The 24,307-nt window shown below is 43.3% G+C and overlaps 1 protein-coding gene across 4 annotated transcripts in view; it reads right to left on the bottom strand.

Annotated features, from left to right (window-relative positions):
- Positions 1 to 24,307, bottom strand: part of LOC135553162 (high affinity choline transporter 1-like) — a 37,015-nt gene that overhangs the window by 3,402 nt on the left and 9,306 nt on the right. For all 4 annotated transcript variants that reach the window (XM_064985326.1, XM_064985325.1, XM_064985323.1 and 1 more), the window contains 5 exons: positions 10,688 to 10,843; positions 10,425 to 10,573; positions 10,132 to 10,278; positions 3,834 to 3,987; positions 3,237 to 3,454 (listed from right to left, as the gene is read on the bottom strand). In XM_064985326.1, the coding sequence (XP_064841398.1) occupies positions 3,237 to 3,454; positions 3,834 to 3,987; positions 10,132 to 10,278; positions 10,425 to 10,573; positions 10,688 to 10,843 (824 nt within the window). The remainder of the gene's footprint in view (positions 1 to 3,236; positions 3,455 to 3,833; positions 3,988 to 10,131; positions 10,279 to 10,424; positions 10,574 to 10,687; positions 10,844 to 24,307) is intronic.

Consider the following 24,307-nt stretch of genomic DNA (forward strand, 5'->3'; position numbering starts at 1 on the left):
TTCTGTATGTGTGATGTCTACTGTTTATTTCACTTTATATATTATCTACCTTACTTGCTTTGGCAATGTTAACACGTGTTTCCCATGCCAATAAAGCCCTTGAATTGAATTGAATTGAGATAGAGGGTGGGGGGTGGGGGGAGATAGATAGAGAGAGATAGAGGGTGGGGGAAGATAGAGAGAGAGAGAGAGAGAGATAGAGGGTGGGGGTGGGGGAGATAGATAGAGAGAGAGAGATAGAGGGTGGGAGGAGATAGATAGAGAGAGAGATAGAGGGTGGGGGGTGGGGGGAGATAGATAGAGAGAGATAGAGGGTGGGGGGAGATAGACAGATAGAGAGAGAGAGATGTGGGGTGGGGGGAGATAGATAGAGAGAGAGAGATAGAGGGTGGGGGGGAGATAGATAGAGAGAGAGAGAGAGAGAGAGAGAGAGAGAGATAGAGGGTGGGGGTGGGGGGGGGGGGATAGATAGAGAGAGAGAGATGGGGGGTGGGGGGAGATAGATAGAGAGAGATAGAGGGTGGGGGAGATAGATAGATAGAGAGAGAGAGAGAGAGAGATAGAGGGTGGGGGTGGGGGTGGGGGGAGATAGAGAGAGAGAGATAGAGGGTGGGTCGATAAATAGAGAGAGAGAGATAGAGGGTGGGGGGAGATAGATAGAGAGAGAGGGTGGAGGGAGATAGATAGAGAGAGAGAGAGATAGAGGGTGGGGTCGGGGGGGAGATAGATAGAGAGAGAGGGTGGGGGAGATAGATAGAGAGAGAGATAGAGGGTGGGGGGAGATAGATAGAGAGAGAGGGTGGGGGAGATAGATAGAGAGAGAGGGTGGAGGGAGATAGATAGAGAGAGAGAGATAGAGGGTGGGGTCGGGGGGGAGATAGATAGAGAGAGAGAGATAGAGGGTGGGGGGAGATAGATAGAGAGAGAGGGTGGAGGGAGATAGATAGAGAGAGAGAGATAGAGGGTGGGGGAGATAGATAGAGAGAGAGGGTGGGGGAGATAGATAGAGAGAGAGAGATAGAGGGTGGGGGAGATAGATAGAGAGAGAGGGTGGGGGAGATAGATAGATAGAGAGAGATAGAGGGAGGGGGAGATAGATAGAGAGAGAGGGTGGGGGGAGATAGATAGAGAGAAAGAGATAGAGGGTGGGGGAGATAGATAGAGAGAGAGGGTGGGGGAGATAGATAGAGAGAGAGGGTGGGGGAGATAGATAGAGAGAGAGGGTGGGGGGAGATAGATAGAGAGAGAGAGATAGAGGGTGGGGGAGATAGATAGAGAGAGAGGGTGGGGGGAGATAGATAGAGAGAGAGAGATAGAGGGTGGGGGAGATAGATAGAGAGAGAGGGTGGGGGAGATAGATAGAGAGAGAGGGTGGGGGGAGATAGATAGAGAGAGAGAGATAGAGGGTGGGGGGTAGATAGAGAGAGAGAGAGAGAGGGTGGGGGGGAGATAGATAGAGAGAGAGAGATAGAGGGTGGGGGGTAGATAGAGAGAGAGATAGAGGGTGGGGGGGTAGATAGAGAGAGAAGGTGGGGGGTAGATAGAGAGAGAGGGTGGGGGGGTCACATGCAGGGCATTCAGAAAGTATTCAGACCCATTGACTTTTTCCACATTTTGTTATGTTACAGATTTATTCTAAAATTTATTAAATTATATGGTTTCCTCATCAATCTCCACACAATACCCCATAATGACAAAGCAAAAACAAGCCTCTAGAAGTTTTTGCAAAATGAAAAATAAAATCCCTTATTTACATACATTTTCGGACCCTTTGCTATGTGACTCAAAATTGAGCTCAGGTGCATCCTGTTTCCATTGATCATCCTTGAGATGTTCCTACAACTTGATTGGAGTCCACCTGTGGTAAATTGAATTAATTTGACATGATTTGGAAGAGCACTCACCTGTCTATATAACATCCCACAGTTGACAGTGCATGTCAAAGCAAAAACCAAGTCATGAGGTTGAAGGAAATTGTCGTTAGAGGATTGTGTCAAAGGCACAGATCTGGGGAAGGGAACCAAAACATTTCTGCAGCATTGAACTGCCCAAGAACACAGTGGCCTCATAATTCTTGAACGGAGGACGTTTGTAACTAGCTTGGAACTAAGAACTCTTCCTGTGGAGATGGAAGAACCTTCCAGAAGGACAACCATCTCTGCAGCACTCCACCAATCAGGCCTTTATGGTAGAGTCACCAGACGGAAGCCAATCCTCAGTAAAAAAGCACACGACAGCCCACTTGGAGTTTGCCAAAAGGCACCTAAAGAACTTTCAGACCATAAGAAGCAAGATTATCTGCTCTGATGAAACCAAGATTGAACTCTTTGGCCTGAATGCCATGCGTCACGTCTGGAGAAAACCTGGCACCATCCCTACGGTGAAGCATGGTGGTGGCAGCATTGTGCTGTGGGTATGTTTTTCAGCGGCAAAAACCGGGAGACTAGTCAGGATCGAGGGAAAGATGAAGGGAGCTAAGTACAGAGAGATCCTTGATGAAAACCTGTTCCAGAGCACCCAGGAACTCAGACTGGGGCAAAGGTTCAACTTCCAACAGGACAAAGAGCCTAAGCACACAGCCAAGACAATGCAGGAGTGGCTTCGGGACAATGCAGGAGTGGCTTCGGGACAAGTCTCTGAATGTGCTTGAGTGGTCCAGCCAGAGTCCAGTCTTGAAACGGAAAGAACAATCCTGCAGAGACCTGAAAAAAGCTGTACAGTAATGCTCCAAATCCAACCTGACAGAACTTGAGAGGTTCTGCAGAGAAGAATGGGAGAAACTACCCAAATACAGGTGTGTCCCTCAAATAAAAGCTTGTAGCGTCATACCCAAGAAGACTCAAGGCTGTAATCGCTGCCAAAGGTGCCTCAACTAGGTACTGAGAAAAGAGTCTGATTACTTATGTAAATTAGATATTTCTGTTTTTGCTTTATCATTATGGGGTATTGTGCGTAGATTGATAAGGGGAAAAAACTATTTCATCCATTTTAGAATAAGGCTGTAACGTAACAAAATGTGGAAAAAGTCAAGGGGTCTGAACACTTTCTGAATGCACTGTAACGCGTATAATTTTCTTGAATGACATAACAGCAATTTTCACAAGTAAATTATTCATACTTTCAGTTAATAGAAAACCCCTGTGTACACACACACACACACACACACACACACACACACACACACACACACACACACACACACACACACACACACACACACACACACACACACACACCTGTGCCTTGAGGGAGCGCTTGTAGATGTTGTGAGTGAACATGGATGCGGAGGAGAGGAGGACAGAGTCCATGGAGGACATGACAGCAGCAGCCACGGCCCCGATGCCCACCACAGACACCCAGGGAGGGGTGAGGTAGTGTATGGCCAGAGGCAGCACCTTGCCTGCCTCCCCACGGTCAAACGGAGAGGGCAGGCCGTACGCCGTCTGGTTCCAGTCTGTAGGGGTAGAGAAGGGAGAGAGAGGAAGGGGTAAAGAGAGGGTTGAGTCTGAAAATGGGATGGCAGGGAGGAGTGACTGACTGGTTGGATAGCTGACTGGGTAACTGATGGACTGACGGACTGACTGGCTGACCAACCAACTGACTTAAGGACTGACTAGTTGACTGACTTACTGATATATCAAATGACCGACTGACCGGCCAACTGACTGACCGACTTGCTGGTTGACTGAATGACTGGTTGACTGGCTGGTTGACTGACTTACTGATTGATCAACTGACCGACTGCCTGGTTGACCGATCGAGTGCCTAGTTGACTACCTGACCGACCTACTGGCTGGTTGACTGGCTGACTGACTGTCTGTCTGTCTGGGCACCTGCGGAGGCTGCTACTGCTCCTATGACGACCGAGGGTACTCCCATGATGACGACTATTCCGGCTGCAGCAAAGCAGGTGACCTGAGCCTGAGTGGACGATGCTGCAGAGAGGATACGCTGATACAGAGCCTGGTAGGACAGGCCTCCCAATGCCTGCAACACACAGAGACACACAAACAACACACACACACACGCATCCACATACATACACAATCCACAAATAGAGGTCGTTAGTCTTAAAGCAGCCATGTGATGCATCGTACTGTAGAAATATATGATGTACTGTAGAAATACAATGTAGTGTAGAGATATGATGTAGTGAGATATGATGTAGTGTAGATATGATGTAGTGTAGAGATATGATGTAATGTAGAGATATGATTTAGTGTAGATATATGATGTCGTGTAGAGATATGATGTAGTGTAGATATACGATGTAGTGTAGAGATACGATGTAGTGTAGAGATACGATGTAGTGTAGATATACGATGTAGTGTAGAGATACGATGTAGTGTAGAGATACGATGTAGTGTAGAGATATGATGGAGTGTAGATATACGATGTAGTGTAGAGATACGATGTAGTGTAGAGATACGATGTAGTGTAGAGATACGATGTAGTGTAGATATACGATGTAGTGTAGAGATACGATGTAGTGTAGAGATACGATGTAGTGTAGAGATATGATGTAGTATAGAGATATGATGTAGTGTAGAGATATGATGGAGTGTAGAGATACGATGTAGTGTAGAGATACGATGTAGTGTAGAGATATGATGTAGTGTAGAGATATGATGTCGTGTAGAGATATGATGTAGTGTAGAGATATGATGTCGTGTAGAGATATGATGTAGTGTAGAGATACGATGTAGTGTAGAGATACGATGTAGTGTAGAGATACGATGTAGTGTAGAGATACGATGTAGTGTAGATATACGATGTAGTGTAGATATACGATGTAGTGTAGAGATACGATGTAGTGTAGAGATATGATGTAGTATAGAGATATGATGTCGTGTAGAGATATGATGGAGTGTAGAGATACGATGTAGTGTAGAGATACGATGTAGTGTAGAGATATGATGTAGTGTAGAGATATGATGTCGTGTAGAGATATGATGTAGTGTAGAGATACGATGTAGTGTAGAGATATGATGTAGTGTAGAGATATGATGTAGAGTAGAGATATGATGTAGTGTAGAGATATGATGTAGTGTAGAGATATGAAGTAGTGTAGATATACGATGTAGTGTAGATATACGATGTAGTGTAGAGATATGATGGAGTGTAGAGATACGATGGAGTGTAGAGATATGATGTAGTGTAGAGATATGATGTAGTGTAGAGATACGATGTAGTGTAGAGATATGATGTAGTGTAGAGATATGATGTAGTGTAGAGATATGAAGTAGTGTAGATATACGATGTAGTGTAGATCTACGATGTAGTGTAGAGATACGATGGAGTGTAGAGATACGATGTTGTGTAGAGATATAATGTAGTGTAGAGATACGATGGAGTGTAGAGATATGATGTAGTGTAGAGATATGATGTAGTGTAGAGATATGATGTCGTGTAGATATATGATGTAGTGTAGAGATATGATGGAGTGTAGATATACGATGTAGTGTAGAGATATGATGTTGTGTAGATATATGATGTAGTGTAGAGATATGATGTAGTGTAGATATATGATGTCGTGTAGAGATACGATGTAGTGTAGAGATATGATGGAGTGTAGAGATACGATGTAGTGTAGAGATATGATGTAGTGTAGAGATATGATGTAGTGTAGAGATACGATGTAGTGTAGAGATATGATGTAGTGTAGAGATATGATGTAGTGTAGAGATATGAAGTAGTGTAGATATACGATGTAGTGTAGATATACGATGTAGTGTAGAGATACGATGGAGTGTAGAGATATGATGTAGTGTAGAGATACGATGTAGTGTAGAGATACGATGGAGTGTAGAGATATGATGTAGTGTAGAGATATGATGTAGTGTAGAGATATGATGTCGTGTAGATATATGATGTAGTGTAGAGATATGATGGAGTGTAGATATACGATGTAGTGTAGAGATATGATGTCGTGTAGATATATGATGTAGTGTAGAGATATGATGTAGTGTAGAGATATGATGTCGTGTAGAGATATGATGTAGTGTAGAGATATGATGTAGTGTAGAGATATGAAGTAGTGTAGATATACGATGTAGTGTAGATATACGATGTAGTGTAGAGATACGATGGAGTGTAGAGATATGATGTAGTGTAGAGATATGATGTAGTGTAGAGATACGATAGAGTGTAGAGATATGATGTAGTGTAGAGATATGATGTAGTGTAGAGATATGATGTCGTGTAGATATATGATGTAGTGTAGAGATATGATGTAGTGTAGAGATACGATGTAGTGTAGAGATATGATGTAGTGTAGAGATATGATGTAGTGTAGAGATATGATGTAGTGTAGAGATACGATGTAATGTAGAGATACGATGTAGTGTAGAGATACGATGTAGTGTAGAGATATGATGTAGTGTAGAGATATGATGTAGTGTAGAGATATGATGGAGTGTAGAGATACGATGGAGTGTAGAGATACGATGTAGTGTAGAGATACGATGTAGTGTAGAGATATGATGTAGTATAGAGATATGATGTAGTGTAGAGATATGATGGAGTGTAGAGATACGATGTAGTGTAGATATATGATGTCGTGTAGATATATGATGGAGTGTAGAGATATGATGTAGTGTAGAGATATGATGTAGTGTAGAGATACGATGTAGTGTAGATATATGATGTCGTGTAGAGATATGATGTAGTATAGAGATATGATGTAGTGTAGAGATATGATGTAGTGTAGATATACGATGTAGTGTAGAGATATGATGTAGTGTAGAGATACGATGTAGTGTAGAGATATGATGTAGTGTAGATATATGATGTAGTGTAGAGATATGATGTAGTATAGAGATATGATGTAGTGTAGAGATATGATGGAGTGTAGAGATACGATGTAGTGTAGATATATGATGTCGTGTAGATATATGATGGAGTGTAGAGATATGATGTAGTGTAGAGATATGATGTAGTGTAGAGATACGATGTAGTGTAGATATATGATGTAGTGTAGAGATATGATGTCGTGTAGAGATATGATGTCGTGTAGAGATATGATGTCGTGTAGAGATATGATGTCGTGTAGATATATGATGTAGTGTAGAGATACGATGTAGTGTAGAGATACGATGTAGTGTAGATATACGATGTAGTGTAGAGATATGATGTCGTGTAGAGATATGATGTCGTGTAGAGATATGATGTCGTGTAGAGATATGATGTAGTGTAGAGATATGATGTAGTGTAGAGATATGATGTAGTGTAGAGATATGATGTCGTGTAGATATACGATGTAGTGTAGAGATATGATGTAGTGTAGAGATACGATGTAGTGTAGAGATACGATGTAGTGTAGAGATACGATGTAGTGTAGAGATATGATGTAGTGTAGAGATATGATGTAGTGTAGAGATACGATGTAGTGTAGAGATATGATGTAGTGTAGAGATATGATGTAGTGTAGAGATATGATGTAGTGTAGAGATACGATGTAGTGTAGAGATATGATGTAGTGTAGAGATATGATGTAGTGTAGAGATATGAAGTAGTGTAGATATACGATGTAGTGTAGATATACGATGTAGTGTAGAGATACGATGGAGTGTAGAGATATGATGTAGTGTAGAGATACGATGTAGTGTAGAGATACGATGGAGTGTAGAGATATGATGTAGTGTAGAGATATGATGTAGTGTAGAGATATGATGTCGTGTAGATATATGATGTAGTGTAGAGATATGATGGAGTGTAGATATACGATGTAGTGTAGAGATATGATGTCGTGTAGATATATGATGTAGTGTAGAGATATGATGTAGTGTAGAGATATGATGTCGTGTAGAGATATGATGTAGTGTAGAGATATGATGTAGTGTAGAGATATGAAGTAGTGTAGATATACGATGTAGTGTAGATATACGATGTAGTGTAGAGATACGATGGAGTGTAGAGATATGATGTAGTGTAGAGATATGATGTAGTGTAGAGATACGATAGAGTGTAGAGATATGATGTAGTGTAGAGATATGATGTAGTGTAGAGATATGATGTCGTGTAGATATATGATGTAGTGTAGAGATATGATGTAGTGTAGAGATACGATGTAGTGTAGAGATATGATGTAGTGTAGAGATATGATGTAGTGTAGAGATATGATGTAGTGTAGAGATACGATGTAATGTAGAGATACGATGTAGTGTAGAGATACGATGTAGTGTAGAGATACGATGTAGTGTAGAGATATGATGTAGTGTAGAGATATGATGGAGTGTAGAGATACGATGGAGTGTAGAGATACGATGTAGTGTAGAGATACGATGTAGTGTAGAGATATGATGTAGTATAGAGATATGATGTAGTGTAGAGATATGATGGAGTGTAGAGATACGATGTAGTGTAGATATATGATGTCGTGTAGATATATGATGGAGTGTAGAGATATGATGTAGTGTAGAGATATGATGTAGTGTAGAGATACGATGTAGTGTAGATATATGATGTCGTGTAGAGATATGATGTAGTATAGAGATATGATGTAGTGTAGAGATATGATGTAGTGTAGATATACGATGTAGTGTAGAGATATGATGTAGTGTAGAGATACGATGTAGTGTAGAGATATGATGTAGTGTAGATATATGATGTAGTGTAGAGATATGATGTAGTATAGAGATATGATGTAGTGTAGAGATATGATGGAGTGTAGAGATACGATGTAGTGTAGATATATGATGTCGTGTAGATATATGATGGAGTGTAGAGATATGATGTAGTGTAGAGATATGATGTAGTGTAGAGATACGATGTAGTGTAGATATATGATGTAGTGTAGAGATATGATGTCGTGTAGAGATATGATGTCGTGTAGAGATATGATGTCGTGTAGAGATATGATGTCGTGTAGATATATGATGTAGTGTAGAGATACGATGTAGTGTAGAGATACGATGTAGTGTAGATATACGATGTAGTGTAGAGATATGATGTCGTGTAGAGATATGATGTCGTGTAGAGATATGATGTCGTGTAGAGATATGATGTAGTGTAGAGATATGATGTAGTGTAGAGATATGATGTAGTGTAGAGATATGATGTCGTGTAGATATACGATGTAGTGTAGAGATATGATGTAGTGTAGAGATACGATGTAGTGTAGAGATACGATGTAGTGTAGAGATACGATGTAGTGTAGAGATATGATGTAGTGTAGAGATATGATGTAGTGTAGAGATACGATGTAGTGTAGAGATATGATGTAGTGTAGAGATATGATGTAGTGTAGAGATATGATGTAGTGTAGAGATACGATGTAGTGTAGAGATATGATGTAGTGTAGAGATACGATGTAGTGTAGAGATACGATGTAGTGTAGAGATATGATGTAGTGTAGAGATATGATGTAGTGTAGAGATATGATGTAGTGTAGAGATACGATGTAGTGTAGAGATATGATGTAGTGTAGAGATATGATGTAGTGTAGAGATACGATGTAGTGTAGAGATATGATGTAGTGTAGAGATACGATGTCGTGTAGAGATACGATGTCGTGTAGATATACTGTATATGATGGTGACTTTTCGAATACTTTGTTGTCTACCACAGGAGGCTGGTGAGGGGAGGGTGGCTCCTAATAATGGCTGGAACGGAGTGAATGGTATCAAACACATAGAAACCATGTGTTTGATTTATTTGATCCCATTCCACTTATTCTAATCCAGCCATTACCACGAGCCTGTCCTCCCCAGTTAAGGTGCCAACAACCCTGCGTCATCTATCGTTGATGTTAAAGACAGTCCAGGACTTTGGTTGTAAATTCTTTACCTCATGTTCGGACTCAAATTTAAAATGTATGGTTCATAACAAACATAATATGTAATGAAACAATTTATTTTGCTCCATTTGAGGGCATCTTTCAGGACCCTCTTTTACTCATGGGCACCCCTAGTGGTGGTTCCAGACAAAATGGTGGTGTGAAAGATTAGAACTCAACCATTTCAGAAATGCAGTTTAATCCTCACAACCAATTTCTACCAAAACAAACCCTACACTTACCCTAACTACTTAACCCAAAACTCTACCTCAAGTCCTCATCTACTGGTTTTTCCCTCCACACTGAATCAACAAGCAATCTGATGCACACAAACACAAACAATACAAAAATCGAACCAATAAAAGCAGCTCATCTATCCATTTCCCAGCATGTTCCAACTTCAGTTCGCCCATCAAGGGCGCCTGCTGTGATTGGTTGAAAAAGGCTGCGAGTGTGACCTCCGAGGATGCTGGGTTGAGAACCAGAAAGGGAACGCAGAGCCACTGAAAAACAAAACCACACTATTCATATTGCACTTTACGTTATACTGCAGAATCAACCTAATATAACCCAGAACTGATGTAATTCATACATCTAATCTACGCTGTGCTTTGACTGAGAAGTGGAAAAACCTCTCTGTTTCTCTCACCAGAGCGATGAACATGAAGAAGAGTTGGATGACGTCTGTGTAGGCCACAGAGTAGAGCCCTCCCATCAGTGTGTAGGTGATGGCTACTGCTGCAGACAGAGCAATGGAATAGTACGAGGACAAGCCCAGAATCACACTCATCGTCCCTCCTGCAACATACGCACGCACACACACACATTTCAAATACATTGTTTGGATGCAGAGTTAATCAATAGCCAAACATTAGTTTTGAGTGTTAGGGTCAGAGGTCAAGGGTTACTGACCCAGGGCAGCGAGGATGCAGGCAATCCAGAGCACGTCACTAATCAGTGCGGGAAGCAGCAACGCGATGGTGATCGAGTTTCCATAGCGAAGCTGAAACGGGTCCATCATCGTCACGTAGCGCTGTGATCTCATTGGCTTAGCAAAAAATAGCCCTGCTGTTGGACACAGAAACAGAAAACTGATAAAAGATACAGTAATGAAATCCCACATCTTTCTGTGTATACGTGATGCCAAATAACACTGCCCTAAGGAGATAATCAAGTCAGCATCATCAAGTAAGTAAGCCTAAGTAAAAGATGGATGTGTACATCGCTAACTGACATTTTCAACATGTCCCTGATTGAGTCTGCAATATCAACATGTTTCAAGCAGACCAACATAGTCCCTGTGCCCAAGAACACGAAGGCAACCTGCCTAAATGACTACAGACCCGTAGCACTCACATCCGTAGCCATGAAGTGCTTTGAAAGTCTGGTCATGGCTCACATCAACACCATTATCCCAGAAACCCTAGACCCACTCCAATTTGCATACCGCCCAAACAGATCCACAGATGATGCTATCTCTATTGCACTCCACACTGCCCTTTCCCACCTGGCAAAAGGAACACCTATGTGAGAATGCTATTGATTGACTACAGCTCAGCGTTCAACACCATAGTACCCTCAAAGCTCATCACTAAGCTAAGGATCCTGGGACTAAACACCTCCCTCTGCAACTGGATCCTGGACTTCATGACGGGCAGCACCCAGGTGGTGAGGGTAGTTAGAAACACATCTGCCACGCTGATCCTCAACACTGGAGCCCCCCAGGGGTGCGTGCTCAGTCCCCTCCTGTACTCTCTGTTCACCAACAACTGCATGGCCAGTCACAACTCCAACACCATCATTAAGTTTGCAGACGACACAACAGTGGTAGGCCTGATCACCGACAACAACGAGTCAGCCTATAGGGAGGAGGTCAGAGACCTGGCTGGGTGGTGGCAGAATAACAACCTCTCCCTCAACGTAACCAAGACAAAGGAGATGATTGTGGACAACAGGAAAAGGAGGACCGAACACGCCCCCATTCTCATCGATGGGGCTGTAGTGGAGCAGGTTGAGAGCTTCAAGTTCCTTGGTGTCCACATCACCAACAAACTAGAATGGTCCGAACACACCAAGACAGATGTGAAGAGGGCACGACAAAGCCTATTCCCCCTCAGGAAACTAAAAAGATTTGACATGGGTCCTTAGATCCTCAAAAGGTTCTACAGCTGCAACATCGAGAGCATCCTGACTGGTTGCATCACTGCCTGGTATGGCAATTGCTTGGCCTCTGACCACAAGGCACTACAGAGGGTAGTGTGTATGGCCCAGTACATCACTGGGGCTAAGCTGCCTGCCATCTAGGACCTCTACACCAGGCGGTGTCAGAGGAAGGCCATAAAATTGTCAAAGACCCCAGCCACCCCAGTCATAGACTGTTCTCTCTACTACCGCATGGCAAGCAGTACCGGAGTGCCAAGTCTTGGACAAAAAGGCTTCTCAACAGTTTTTACCCCCAAGCCATAAGACTCCTGAACAGGTAAGCAAATGGCTACCCAGACTATTTGCATTGTTCCCCCTCCCAACCCCTCTTTTACGCTGCTGTTACTCTCTGTTTATCATATATGCATAGTCACTTCAACTCTACATTCATGTACATACTACCTCAATTGGCTCGACCAACCAGTGCTCCCGCACATTGGCTAACCGGGCTATCTGCATTGTGTCCCACCACCCGCCAACCCCTCTTTTACGCTACTGCTACTCTCTGTTCATCATATATGCATAGTCACTTTAACCACATCTACATGTACATACTACCTCAATCAGCCTGACTAACCGGTGCCTGTATATAGCCTCTCTACTGTATATAGCCTCGCTACTGTATATAGCCTCGCTACTGTATATAGCCTCGCTACTGTATATAGCCCCGCTACTGTATATAGCCTCTCTACTGTATATAGCCTCGCTACTGTATATAGCCTCACTACTGTATATAGCCTCTACTGTTATAGTCTCGCTACTGTATATAGCCTCGCTACTGTATATAGCCCCTCTACTGTATATAGCCTCGCGACTGTATATAGCCTCTCTGCTGTATATAGCCTCTCTGCTGTATATAGCCTCTCTGCTGTATATAGCCTCTCTGCTGTATATAGTCTCTCTACTGTATATAGCCTCTACTGTATATAGCCTCTACTGTATATAGCCTCTACTGTATATAGCCTCTCTACTGTTATAGCCTCGCTACTGTATAATGCCTCTCCTGTATATAGCCTCTCTACTGTATATAACCTCTCTACTGCATATAGCCTCTCTACTGTATATAACCTCTCTACTGTATATAGTCTCTCTACTGTATATAACCTCTCTACTGTATATAACCTCTCTACTGTATATAGTCTCTCTACTGTATATAGCCTCTACTGTATATAACCTCTCTACTGTATTTAACCTCTCTACTGTATATAGTCTCTCTACTGTATATAGCCTCTCTACTGTATATAGCCTCACTACTGTATATAACCTCTCTACTGTATAGAACCTCTCTACTGTGTATAACCTCACTACTGTATATAGCCCCTCTACTGTATATAGCCCCTCTACTGTATATAGCCTCTCTACTGTATATAGCCTCTCTACTGTATATAGCCTCTCTTCTGTATATAACCTCTCTACTGTATATAGCCTCTCTACTGTATATAGCCTCTCTTCTGTATATAACCTCTCTACTGTATATAGCCTCACTACTGTATATAACATCTCTACTGTATATAACCTCTCTACTGTATATAGCCCCTCTACTATATATAGTCTCTCTACTGTATATAGCCTCTACTGTATATAGTCTCTCTACTGTATATAGCCTCTACTGTATATAGTCTCTCTACTGTATATAGCCTCTACTGTATATAGTCTCTCTACTGTATATAGCCTCTACTGTATATAGTCTCTCTACTGTATATAGCCTCTCTACTGTATATAGTCTCTCTACTGTTATTTATTTACTGTCTTTTTACTGTTGTTTTTATTTCTTTACTTACCTATTGTTCACATAATACCTTTTTACACTGTTGGTTAGAGCCTGTAAGTAAGCATTTCACTGTAAAGTCGGCACCTGTTGTATTCGGTGCACGTGACAAATAAACTTTGATTTGATTAATGAGCTTCTTTCCTCCTGCCAGCTAGTGCTGCTGAGGCTAATACCTGTATTTGTGGGTGGTATGTTGCTAATGCTAGCTGCCTGGGTTAGTCTATAGTATGTAGCTAACGCTAACGCTAATACAAGCTACAGTAGTTTCAAGTTTTAATGTCACATGCGCGAACGAGTACAGTGAAATGCCTTTCTTGCAAGCTCCAAACCCAACAATGAAGTAATCAATATTAATGTAGCAGCAAAAATAATATAAGGTAGAACAAAAACACAAAATAAGAAGAACAGGAGAACGTAAGAAGCTATATACAGGGTCCAGTACTACAGTCAGGTCCATAAGTATTTGGACAGTGACACTACTTGCATAATTTTGTCTCTGTACGACGCCACAATGGAATTGAAAGGAAACAAGATGTGCTTTAAGTGTAGACTTTCATCTTTAATTTAAGAGTTTTGTCAAAATTATTGTATGAACCGTGTAGGAATAACAACCATTTCTAGACATAGCCCCCCAATTTTAGGGGCTCAAAAGTAATTGGACAAACTAACATAATCATAAATTAAATTGTGAGTTTTAAGACTTGGTTGCAAATCCTTTACGTTCAATGACTGCCTGAAGTCTGGAACCCATAGACATCCCCAGATGCTGTGTTTTTCCCCTCGTGATGCTCTGCCTGGCCTTTACTGCAGCTGTCTTCAGTTCCTGCTTGTTCATTGGGCGTTTTGCCTTCAGCAAGTGAAATGGAAGCTCAATTGGATTCAGGTCAGGTGATTGACTTGGCCATTGCAGAACATTGTACTTCCGGCGCCGACAGAGATGGCCACCTCGCTTCGCGTTCCTAGGAAACTATGCAGTTTTTTGTTTTTTTAACGTGTTATTTCTTACATTAGTACCCCAGGTCATCTTAGTTTTCATTACATACAGTCGAGAAGAACTACTGTATATAAGATCAGCGTCAACTCACCATCAGTACGACCAAGAATATGTTTTTCGCGACGCGGATCCTGTGTTCTGCCTTACAAACAGGACAATGGAATGGATCGCATGCAGCGACCCAAAAAAAACGACTCCGAAAAAGAGGGAAACGAGGCGGTCTTCTGGTCAGACTACGGAGACGGGCACATCGTGCCCAACTTCCTAGCATTCTTCTTGCCAATGTCCAGTATCTTGACAACAAGGTTGATGAAATCCGAGCAAGGGTAGCATTCCAGAGGGACATCAGAGACTGTAACGTTCTGTGCTTCACGGAAACATGGCTCACTGGAGAGACGCTATCCGAAGCGGTGCAGCCAACGGGTTTCTCCACACATCGCGCCGACAGAAACAAACACCTTTCTGGTAAGAAGAGGGGTGGGGGTGTATGCCTTATGGCCAACGAGGCATGGTGCGATGAAAGAAACATACAGGAACTCAAATCCTTCTGTTCACCTGATTTAGAATTCCTCACAATCAAATGTAGACCGCATTATCTACCAAGAGAATTCTCTTCGATTATAATCACAGCCGTATATATCCCCCCCCAAGCAGACACATCGATGGCTCTGAACGAACTTTATTTAACTCTTTGCAAACTGGAAACCATTTATCCGGAGGCTGCATTCATTGTAGCTGGGGATTTTAACAAGGCTAATCTGAAAACAAGACTCCCTAAATTTTATCAGCATATCGATTGCGCAACCAGGGGTGGAAAAACCTTGGATCACTGTTACTCTAACTTCCGCGACGCATATAAGGCCCTGTCCCGCCCCCCTTTTGGAAAAGCTGACCATGACTCCATTTTGCTGATACCTGCCTACAGACAAAAACTTAAAAAAGAAGCTCCCACGCTGAGGTCTGTCCAACGCTGGTCCGACCAAGCTGACTCTACACTCCAAGACTGCTTCCATCACGTGGACTGGGACATGTTTCGTATTGCGTCAGATAACAACATTGACGAATACGCTGATTCGGTGTGCGAGTTCATTAGAACGTGCGTTGAATATGTCGTTCCCATAGCAACGATTAAAACATTCCCTAACCAGAAACCGTGGATTGATGGCAGCATTCGCGTGAAACTGAAAGCGCGAACCACTGCTTTCAATCAGGGCAAGGTGTCTGGTAACATGACTGAATACAAACAGTGCAGCTATTCCCTCCATAAGGCTATCAAACAAGCTAAGCGTCAGTACAGAGACAAAGTAGAATCTCAATTCAACGGCTCAGACACAAGAGGCATGTGGCAGGGTCTACAGTCAATCACGGACTACAGGAAGAAATCCAGCCCAGTCACGGACCAGGATGTCTTGCTCCCAGGCAGACTAAATAACTTTTTTGCCCGCTTTGAGGACAGTACAGTGCCACTGACAAGGCCTGCAACGGAAACATGCGGTCTATCCTTCACTGCAGCCGTGGTGAGTAAAACATTTAAACGTGTTAACCCTCGCAAGGCTGCAGGCCCAGACGGCATCCCCAGCCACGCCCTCAGAGCATGCGCAGACCAGCTGGCTGGTGTGTTTACGGACATATTCAATCAATCCCTATACGAGTCTGCTGTTCCCACATGCTTCAAGAGGGCCACCATTGTTCCTGTTCCCAAGAAAGCTAAGGTAACTGAGCTAAACGACTACCGCCCCGTAGCACTCACTTCCGTCATCATGAAGTGCTTTGAGAGACTAGTCAAGGACCATATCACCTCCACCCTACCTGACACCCTAGACCCACTCCAATTTGCTTACCGCCCAAATAGGTCCACAGACGATGCAATCTCAACCACACTGCACACTGTCCTAACCCATCTGGACAAGAGGAATACCTATGTGAGAATGCTGTTCATCGACTACAGCTCGGCATTCAACACCATAGTACCCTCCAAGCTCGTCATCAAGCTCGAGACCCTGGGTCTCGACCCCGCCCTGTGCAACTGGGTACTGGACTTCCTGACGGGCCGCCCCCAGGTGGTGAGGGTAGGTAACAACATCTCCTCCCCGCTGATCCTCAACACTGGGGCCCCACAAGGGTGCGTTCTGAGCCCTCTCCTGTACTCCCTGTTCACCCACGACGGCGTGGCCACGCACACCTCCAACTCAATCATCAAGTTTGCGGACGACACAACAGTGGTAGGCTTGATTACCAACAACGATGAGACGGCATACATCATGTGGAAATTGAGCAAGTTGAAGTAACCTTGGATTGTAAACTGTCATGGTCAAAACATTGATACCACAGTAGCTAAGATGGGGAGAAGTCTGTGCAAAATAAAGTGTTGCTCTACCTTCTTAACAGCGCTATCAACAAGGCAGGTCCTACAGGCCCTGTTTCTACCTTCTTAACAGCGCTATCAACAAGGCAGGTCCTACAGGCCCTGTTTCTACCTTCTTAACAGCGCTATCAACAAGGCAGGTCCTACAGGCCCTGTTTCTACCTTTTAACAGCGCTATCAACAAGGCAGGTCCTACAGGGCCTAGTTTTGGACTACTGTTCAGTTGTGTGTTCCGTTGCCACAAAAAGGGACTTAAAAAAATGACAATTGGCTCAGAACAGGGCAGCACGGCTGGCCTTGTTGATGTACACAGAGAGCAAACATTAATAAGATGGATGTCAATCTCAAAGTAGAGTAGAGATTGACTTGCCTGCCTACAGACAAAAGCTAAAAAAAGAAGCTCCCACGCTGAGGTCTGTCCAACGCTGGTCCGACCAAGCTGACTCCACACTCCAAGACTGCTTCCATCACGTGGACTGGGACATGTTTCGTATTGCGTCAAATAACAACATTGACGAATACGCTGATTCGGTGTGCGAGTTCATTAGAACGTGCGTTGAAGATGTCGTTCCCATAGCAACGATTAAAACATTCCCTAACCAGAAACCTTGGATTGATGGCAGCATTCGCGTGAAACTGAAAGCGCGAACCACTGCTTTCAATCAGGGCAAGGTGTCTGGTAACATGACTGAATACAAACAATGCAGCTATTCCCTCCGTAAGGCTATCAAACAAGCTAAGCGTCAGTACAGAGACAAAGTAGAATCCCAATTCAACGGCTCAAGAGGCATGTGGCAGGGTCTACAGTCAATCACGGACTACAGGAAGAAATCCAGCCCAGTCACGGACCAGGATGTCTTGCTCCCAGGCAGACTAAATAACTTTTTTGCCCGCTTTGAGGACAATACAGTGCCACTGACACTGCCTGCAACGGAAAAATGCGGTCTCTCCTTCACTGCAGCCGAGGTGAGTAAAACATTTAAACGTGTTAACCCTCGCAAGGCTGCAGGGCCAGACGGCATCCCTAGCCGCGCCCTCAGAGCATGCGCAGACCAGCTGGCTGGTGTGTTTACGGACATATTCAATCAATCCCTATACCAGTCTGCTGTTCCCACATGCTTCAAGAGGGCCACCATTGTTCCTGTTCCCAAGAAAGCTAAGGTAACTGAGCTAAACGACTACCGCCCGTAGCACTCACTTCCGTCATCATGAAGTGCTTTGAGAGACTAGTCAAGGACCATATCACCTCCACCCTACCTGACACCCTAGACCCACTCCAATTTGCTTACCGCTCAAATAGGTCCACAGACGATGCAATCTCAACCACACTGCACACTGCCCTAACCCATCTGGACAAGAGGAATACCTATGTGAGAATGCTGTTCATCGACTACAGCTCGGCATTCAACACCATAGTACCCTCCAAGCTCGTCATCAAGCTCGAGACCCTGGGTCTCGACCCCGCCCTGTGCAACTGGGTACTGGACTTCCTGACAGGCCGCCCCCAGGTGGTGAGGGTAGGTAACAACATCTCCTCCCCGATGATCCTCAACACTGGGGCCCCACAAGGGTGCGTTCTGAGCCCTCTCCTGTACTCCCTGTTCACCCACGACTGTGTGGCCACGCACACCTCCAACTCAATCATCAAGTTTGCGGATGACACAACAGTGGTAGGCTTGATTACCAACAACGACGAGACGGCCTACAGGGAGGAGGTGAGGGCCCTCGGAGTGTGGTGTCAGGAAAATAACCTCACACTCAACGTCAACAAAACTAAGGAGATGATTGTGGACATCAGGAAACAGCAGAGGGAACACCCCCCTATCCACATCGATGGAACAGTAGTGGAGAGAGTAGCAAGTTTTAAGTTCCTCGGCATACACATCACAGACAAACTGAATTGGTCCACTCACACAGACAGCATCGTGAAGAAGGCGCAGCAGCGCCTCTTCAACCTCAGGAGGCTAAAGAAATTCGGCTTGTCATCAAAAGCACTCACAAACTTCTACAGATGCACAATCGAGAGCATCCTGGCGGGCTGTATCACCGCCTGGTACGGCAACTGCTCCGCCCTCAACCGTAAGGCTCTCCAGAGGGTAGTGAGGGCTGCACAACGCATCACCGGGGGCAAACTACCTGCCCTCCAGGACACCTACACCACCCGATGTTACAGGAAGGCCATAAAGATCATCAAGGACATCAACCACCCGAGCCACTGCCTGTTCACCCTGCTATCATCCAGAAGGCGAGGTCAGTACAGGTGCATCAAAGCTGGGACCGAGAGACTGAAAAACAGCTTCTATCTCAAGGCCATCAGACTGTTAAACAGCCACCACTAACATTGAGTGGCTGCTGCCAACACACTGACACTGACTCAACTCCAGCCACTTTAATAATGGGAATTGATGGGAAATGATGCAAATATATCACTAGCCACTTTAAACAATGCTACCTTATATAATGTTACTTACCCTACATTATTCATCTCATATGCATACGTATATACTGTACCCTATATCATCGACTGCATCCTTATGTAATACATGTATCACTAGCCACTTTAACTATGCCACTTTGTTTACATACTCATCTCATATGTATATACTGTACTCGATACCATCTACTGTATCTTGCCTATGCTGCTCTGTACCATCACTCATTCATATATCCTTATGTACATATTCTTTATCCCCTTACACTGTGTATAAGACAGTAGTTTAGGAATTGTTAGTTAGATTACTCGTTGGTTATTACTGCATTGTCGGAACTAGAAGCACAAGCATTTCGCTACACTCGCATTAACATCTGCTAACCATGTGTATGTGACAAATACATTTTGATTTGATTTGATTTTGATTTGACATTCCACTTCTGTGCCTCAAAAAAGTATTGGGGTTGCTTCCGCAGTGTACTTCGGGTCGTTGTCCATCTGCACTGTGAAGCACTGTCCAATAAATGTTTAAGCATTTGGCTGAATCTGAGCAGATAATATAGCCCTAAACACATAATTCATCCTGCTGCTTTTGTCAGCAGTCATCAATAAATACAAGGAACCAGTTCCATTGACAGCCATACATGCCCACCCCATAACACCACCTCCACCATGCTTCACAGATGAGGTGGTATGCTTCATGAGCAGTATCTGCCCTTCTGCATACTCTTCTCTTCCCATCATTCTGGTACAAGTTGATCTTTGTCTCATCTGACCACAGGATGTTGCTCCAGAACTGTACAGGCTTTTTAGATGTTTTTGGCCAACTCTCATCTGGTCTTCCTGTTTTTGAGGTTTACCAATTACTCTGGTGAAGTCTTCTCTTGATTGTTGACTTTGACACAGATACGCCTCCCTCCTGGAGGGTGTTCTTCATCTGGTCAACTGTTGGGAAGAGGTTTTTCTTCACCAGGGAAAGAATGATTCTGTCATCCACCACAGTGTTGATCTTAGAGGCCTTTTGGTGTTCCTGAGCTCACCACTGCGTTCTTTCTTTTTGAGAATGTACCAAATAGTTGATTTGGCCACACCTCGTGTTTTTTGTTATCTCTCTGATGGGTTTGTTTTGATTTGTCAGCCTAATGACGGCTTGATTCACTGGCAGTGACAGCTCTCTGGACTTCATATTGAGGGTTAACAGCAACAGATTACAAATGCAAATGCCACACTTGAAATCAATGCTAGACCTTTTCTCTGCTTACTTGTAAATGAACTAATGAGGGAATAACACACACCTGGCCATGGAACAGCCAATTGTCCAATTACTTTTGGTCCCTTAAAAAGGGAGGGACCACATTTAAAAAGGGTTGTAAATTCCTACACGTTTACCCCATTTGAATGTAAATACCTTCAAATTAAAGCTGAAAGTCTGCACTTTCAGCTCATAAACATTCCTTACTTTCAACTCCAATATGCTGTGGTAGAAATTATAACTTGATCAATGTCCAAATATCTAACTGTATATATACACAATGTGCAGGGATACTGGAGCACCGGTGTCCCTGTGTATCTGTGTATCTGTGTATCTGTGTACCTGTGTATCTGTGTACCTGTGTACCTGTGTACCTGTGTATCTGTGTACCTGTGTACCTGTGTACCTGTGTATCTGTGTATCTGTGTACCTGTGTATCTGTGTACCTGTGTACCTGTGTATCTGTGTACCTGTGTACCTGTGTATCTGTGTACCTGTGTATCTGTGTACCTGTGTACCTGTGTATCTGTGTACCTGTGTACCTGTGTATCTGTGTACCTGTGTATCTGTGTACCTGTGTACCTGTGTACCTGTGTTAGGGATGGATCTAAATGTACAGAATGGGGACCTGGGAGAAAATAGGGGAGGGCATGCTTTTTCAATTTCAGTCAACGGGAGGGTTTATTTTTTTATCTAGTCATTTGTAATTGATGGAATTTCAATATTTCTCAGTGTTTTAGAATGAGTTGCTTATTAGGCTATATATCAATGTGTGCCCGATGCCACCCCTCATCCCTGATTCTCTGCTGGGTGCGCAATATCAAGTGGCCTATAGGTTATTTAGTGTGGTCTGAGTCACATGATCCATAGGCTATAGGCTATTTAGTGTGGTCTCAATCAAATGATCCATAGGCTATAGGCTATTTAGTGTGGTCTCAATCACATGATCTATAGGCTATATGCTATTTAGTGTGGTCTCAATCAAATGATCCATAGGCTATAGGCTATTTAGTGTGGTCTCAATCACATGATCTATAGGCTATATGCTATTTAGTGTGGTCTCAATCAAATGATCCATAGGCTATAGGCTATTTAGTGTGGTCTCAATCACATGATCCATAGGCTATAGGCTATTTAGTGTGGTCTCAATCAAATGATCCATAGGCTATAGGCTATTTAGTGTGGTCTCAATCAAATGATCCATAGGCTATAGGCTATTTAGTGTGGTCTCAATCACATGATCCATAGGCTATAGGCTATTTAGTGTGGTCTCAATCAAATGATCCATAGGCTATAGGCTATTTAGTGTGGTCTCAATCACATGATCCATAGGCTATAGGCTATTTAGTGTGGTCTCAATCACATGATCTATAGGCTATATGCTATTTAGTGTGGTCTCAATCAAATGATCCATAGGCTATAGGCTATTTAGTGTGGTCTCAATCAAATGATCCATAGGCTATAGGCTATTTAGTGTGGTCTCAATCACATGATCCATAGGCTATAGGCTATTTAGTGTTGTCTCAATCACATGATCCATAGGCTATAGGCTATTTAGTGTGGTCTCAATCACATGATCTATAGGCTATATGCTATTTAGTGTGGTCTCAATCAAATGATCCATAGGCTATAGGCTATTTAGTGTGGTCTCAATCACATGATCCATAGGCTATAGGCTATTTAGTGTGGTCTCAATCACATGATCCATACGATCCAAACTATTCTTTGTGCTGCCTAACCAATGGCTGTGCTGTGTAGCCCTACAGTGGTAGTTCAGGAGGAGAGACAAGTCATTCTAACCGCTAACAGTTCTTGATTAGGCCTAGTCCCCAAAAAATCTATATCTTGTGCACGGACGAGCCTATAGCCTATGTTCTGTTCTGTTCAGTTTGAGAAGGAGAGCGTGACGATGAGGAGGAGGACCGGAGGTGAACTTTAATAGCTTGCTACTACTATAAATGATTTGAAGAAAAACAGTATATCTACTGCCCATGGTGAGTTATCGACCGAACAATAAGCCCGATTCGGGTCATTTATATTCTGGTGCTGAATCTTGAAGTAGCAGTCTTGGCACAATCAATTGGAAATGGACTGAAAGTAGATCAATTCAAGTAGGCATAATTCATTTCATTGTAATTAGACATGACTAACAACAAGAGGGCGCTGTGTTGGAACCTATTTCTATCTATTGAAGAAATAATAGGAAGACCTGTTTGACAGACAACATGAGGCTCTAGGCTGCTACATCCATAGATTTGTCAGCTAATTCCTCCACCCACCATGCACTCCTTAAATAGTCTGCCTACGTGTCAGTGAAGAGCTGTTAAGCTAAAACCAGGACTCAAATTGAGGGGTATGAGAGGGTATGCCATAGGCCTAGCTTTACCATGAACTGTCTATTAACTACCCATTAACTACCCATTAACTACCTGTTAACTACACGTTAACTACACATTAACTAACCATTAACTACCCATTAACTACACATTCACTACACATTAACTGCCCATTAACTATCCATTAACTACCCATTAACTATCCATTAACTACCCATTAACTACACGTTAACTACCCATTAACTACCCATTCACTACCCATTAACTACCCATTATAACTATCCATTAACTATCCATTAACTACCCATTAACTATCCATTAACTATCCATTAACTATCCATTAACTGTCCATTAACTACATGTTAACTGTCCATTAACTACCCATTAACTATCCATTAACTGCCTATTAACTACCCATTAACTACCCATTAACTATCCATGAACTGCGATTTTAGCCTCAAGACTTCTTGGGTACGGTGCTTGGCACACCTGTATTTGGAGAGTTTCTCACAATCTTCTCTGCAGATCTTTTCTACCTGTTAACTGCCCATTAACTATCCATTAACTATCCATTAACTATCCATGAACTGCCCATTAACTACCTGTTAACTGCCCATTAACTGCACATTAGCTGTCCATTAACTGCGCATTAACTGCTCATTTGTAAAGTCATGCCCCCCTCTGTCCTTGACTTGTCCTAAATAAGTCTATACAACACACTGTCGGTGTCAGAATCTTAATTTCACAAACAGTTGTAACCAGTTTAAGGAGGGCATGTCATTTTTGAATCGTCTTCCCTCCGTTGCCCCTCCTTCTCCTGACATTAGAGCCTGCTCAACTCCTTCCCCTGACATTAGGGCCTGCTCAACTCCTTCCCCTGACATTAGGGCCTGCTCCACTCCTTCTCCTGACATTAGGGCCTGCTCCACTCCTTCCCCTGACATTAGGGCCTGCTCCACTCCTTCTCCTGACAGTAGGGCCTGCTCCACTCCTTCTCCTAACAGTAGGGCCTGCTCCACTCCTTCCCCTGACATTAGGGCCTGCTCTGTCAGGATTTGGCCAGGGTTGTTCCGGGTTTTGGTCAGTAGATGCCCCCATTGTGCTTTTTGTCCCTTTTTTTTTCCTTGATCCCCATTATTATTTGCACCTGTGTCTCGTTTCCCCTGATTGTATTTAAACCC

The sequence above is a fragment of the Oncorhynchus masou genome, chromosome 13 (genome assembly GCF_036934945.1).
Source record: "Oncorhynchus masou masou isolate Uvic2021 chromosome 13, UVic_Omas_1.1, whole genome shotgun sequence".
Classification (NCBI taxonomy): Eukaryota; Metazoa; Chordata; class Actinopteri; order Salmoniformes; family Salmonidae; genus Oncorhynchus; species Oncorhynchus masou.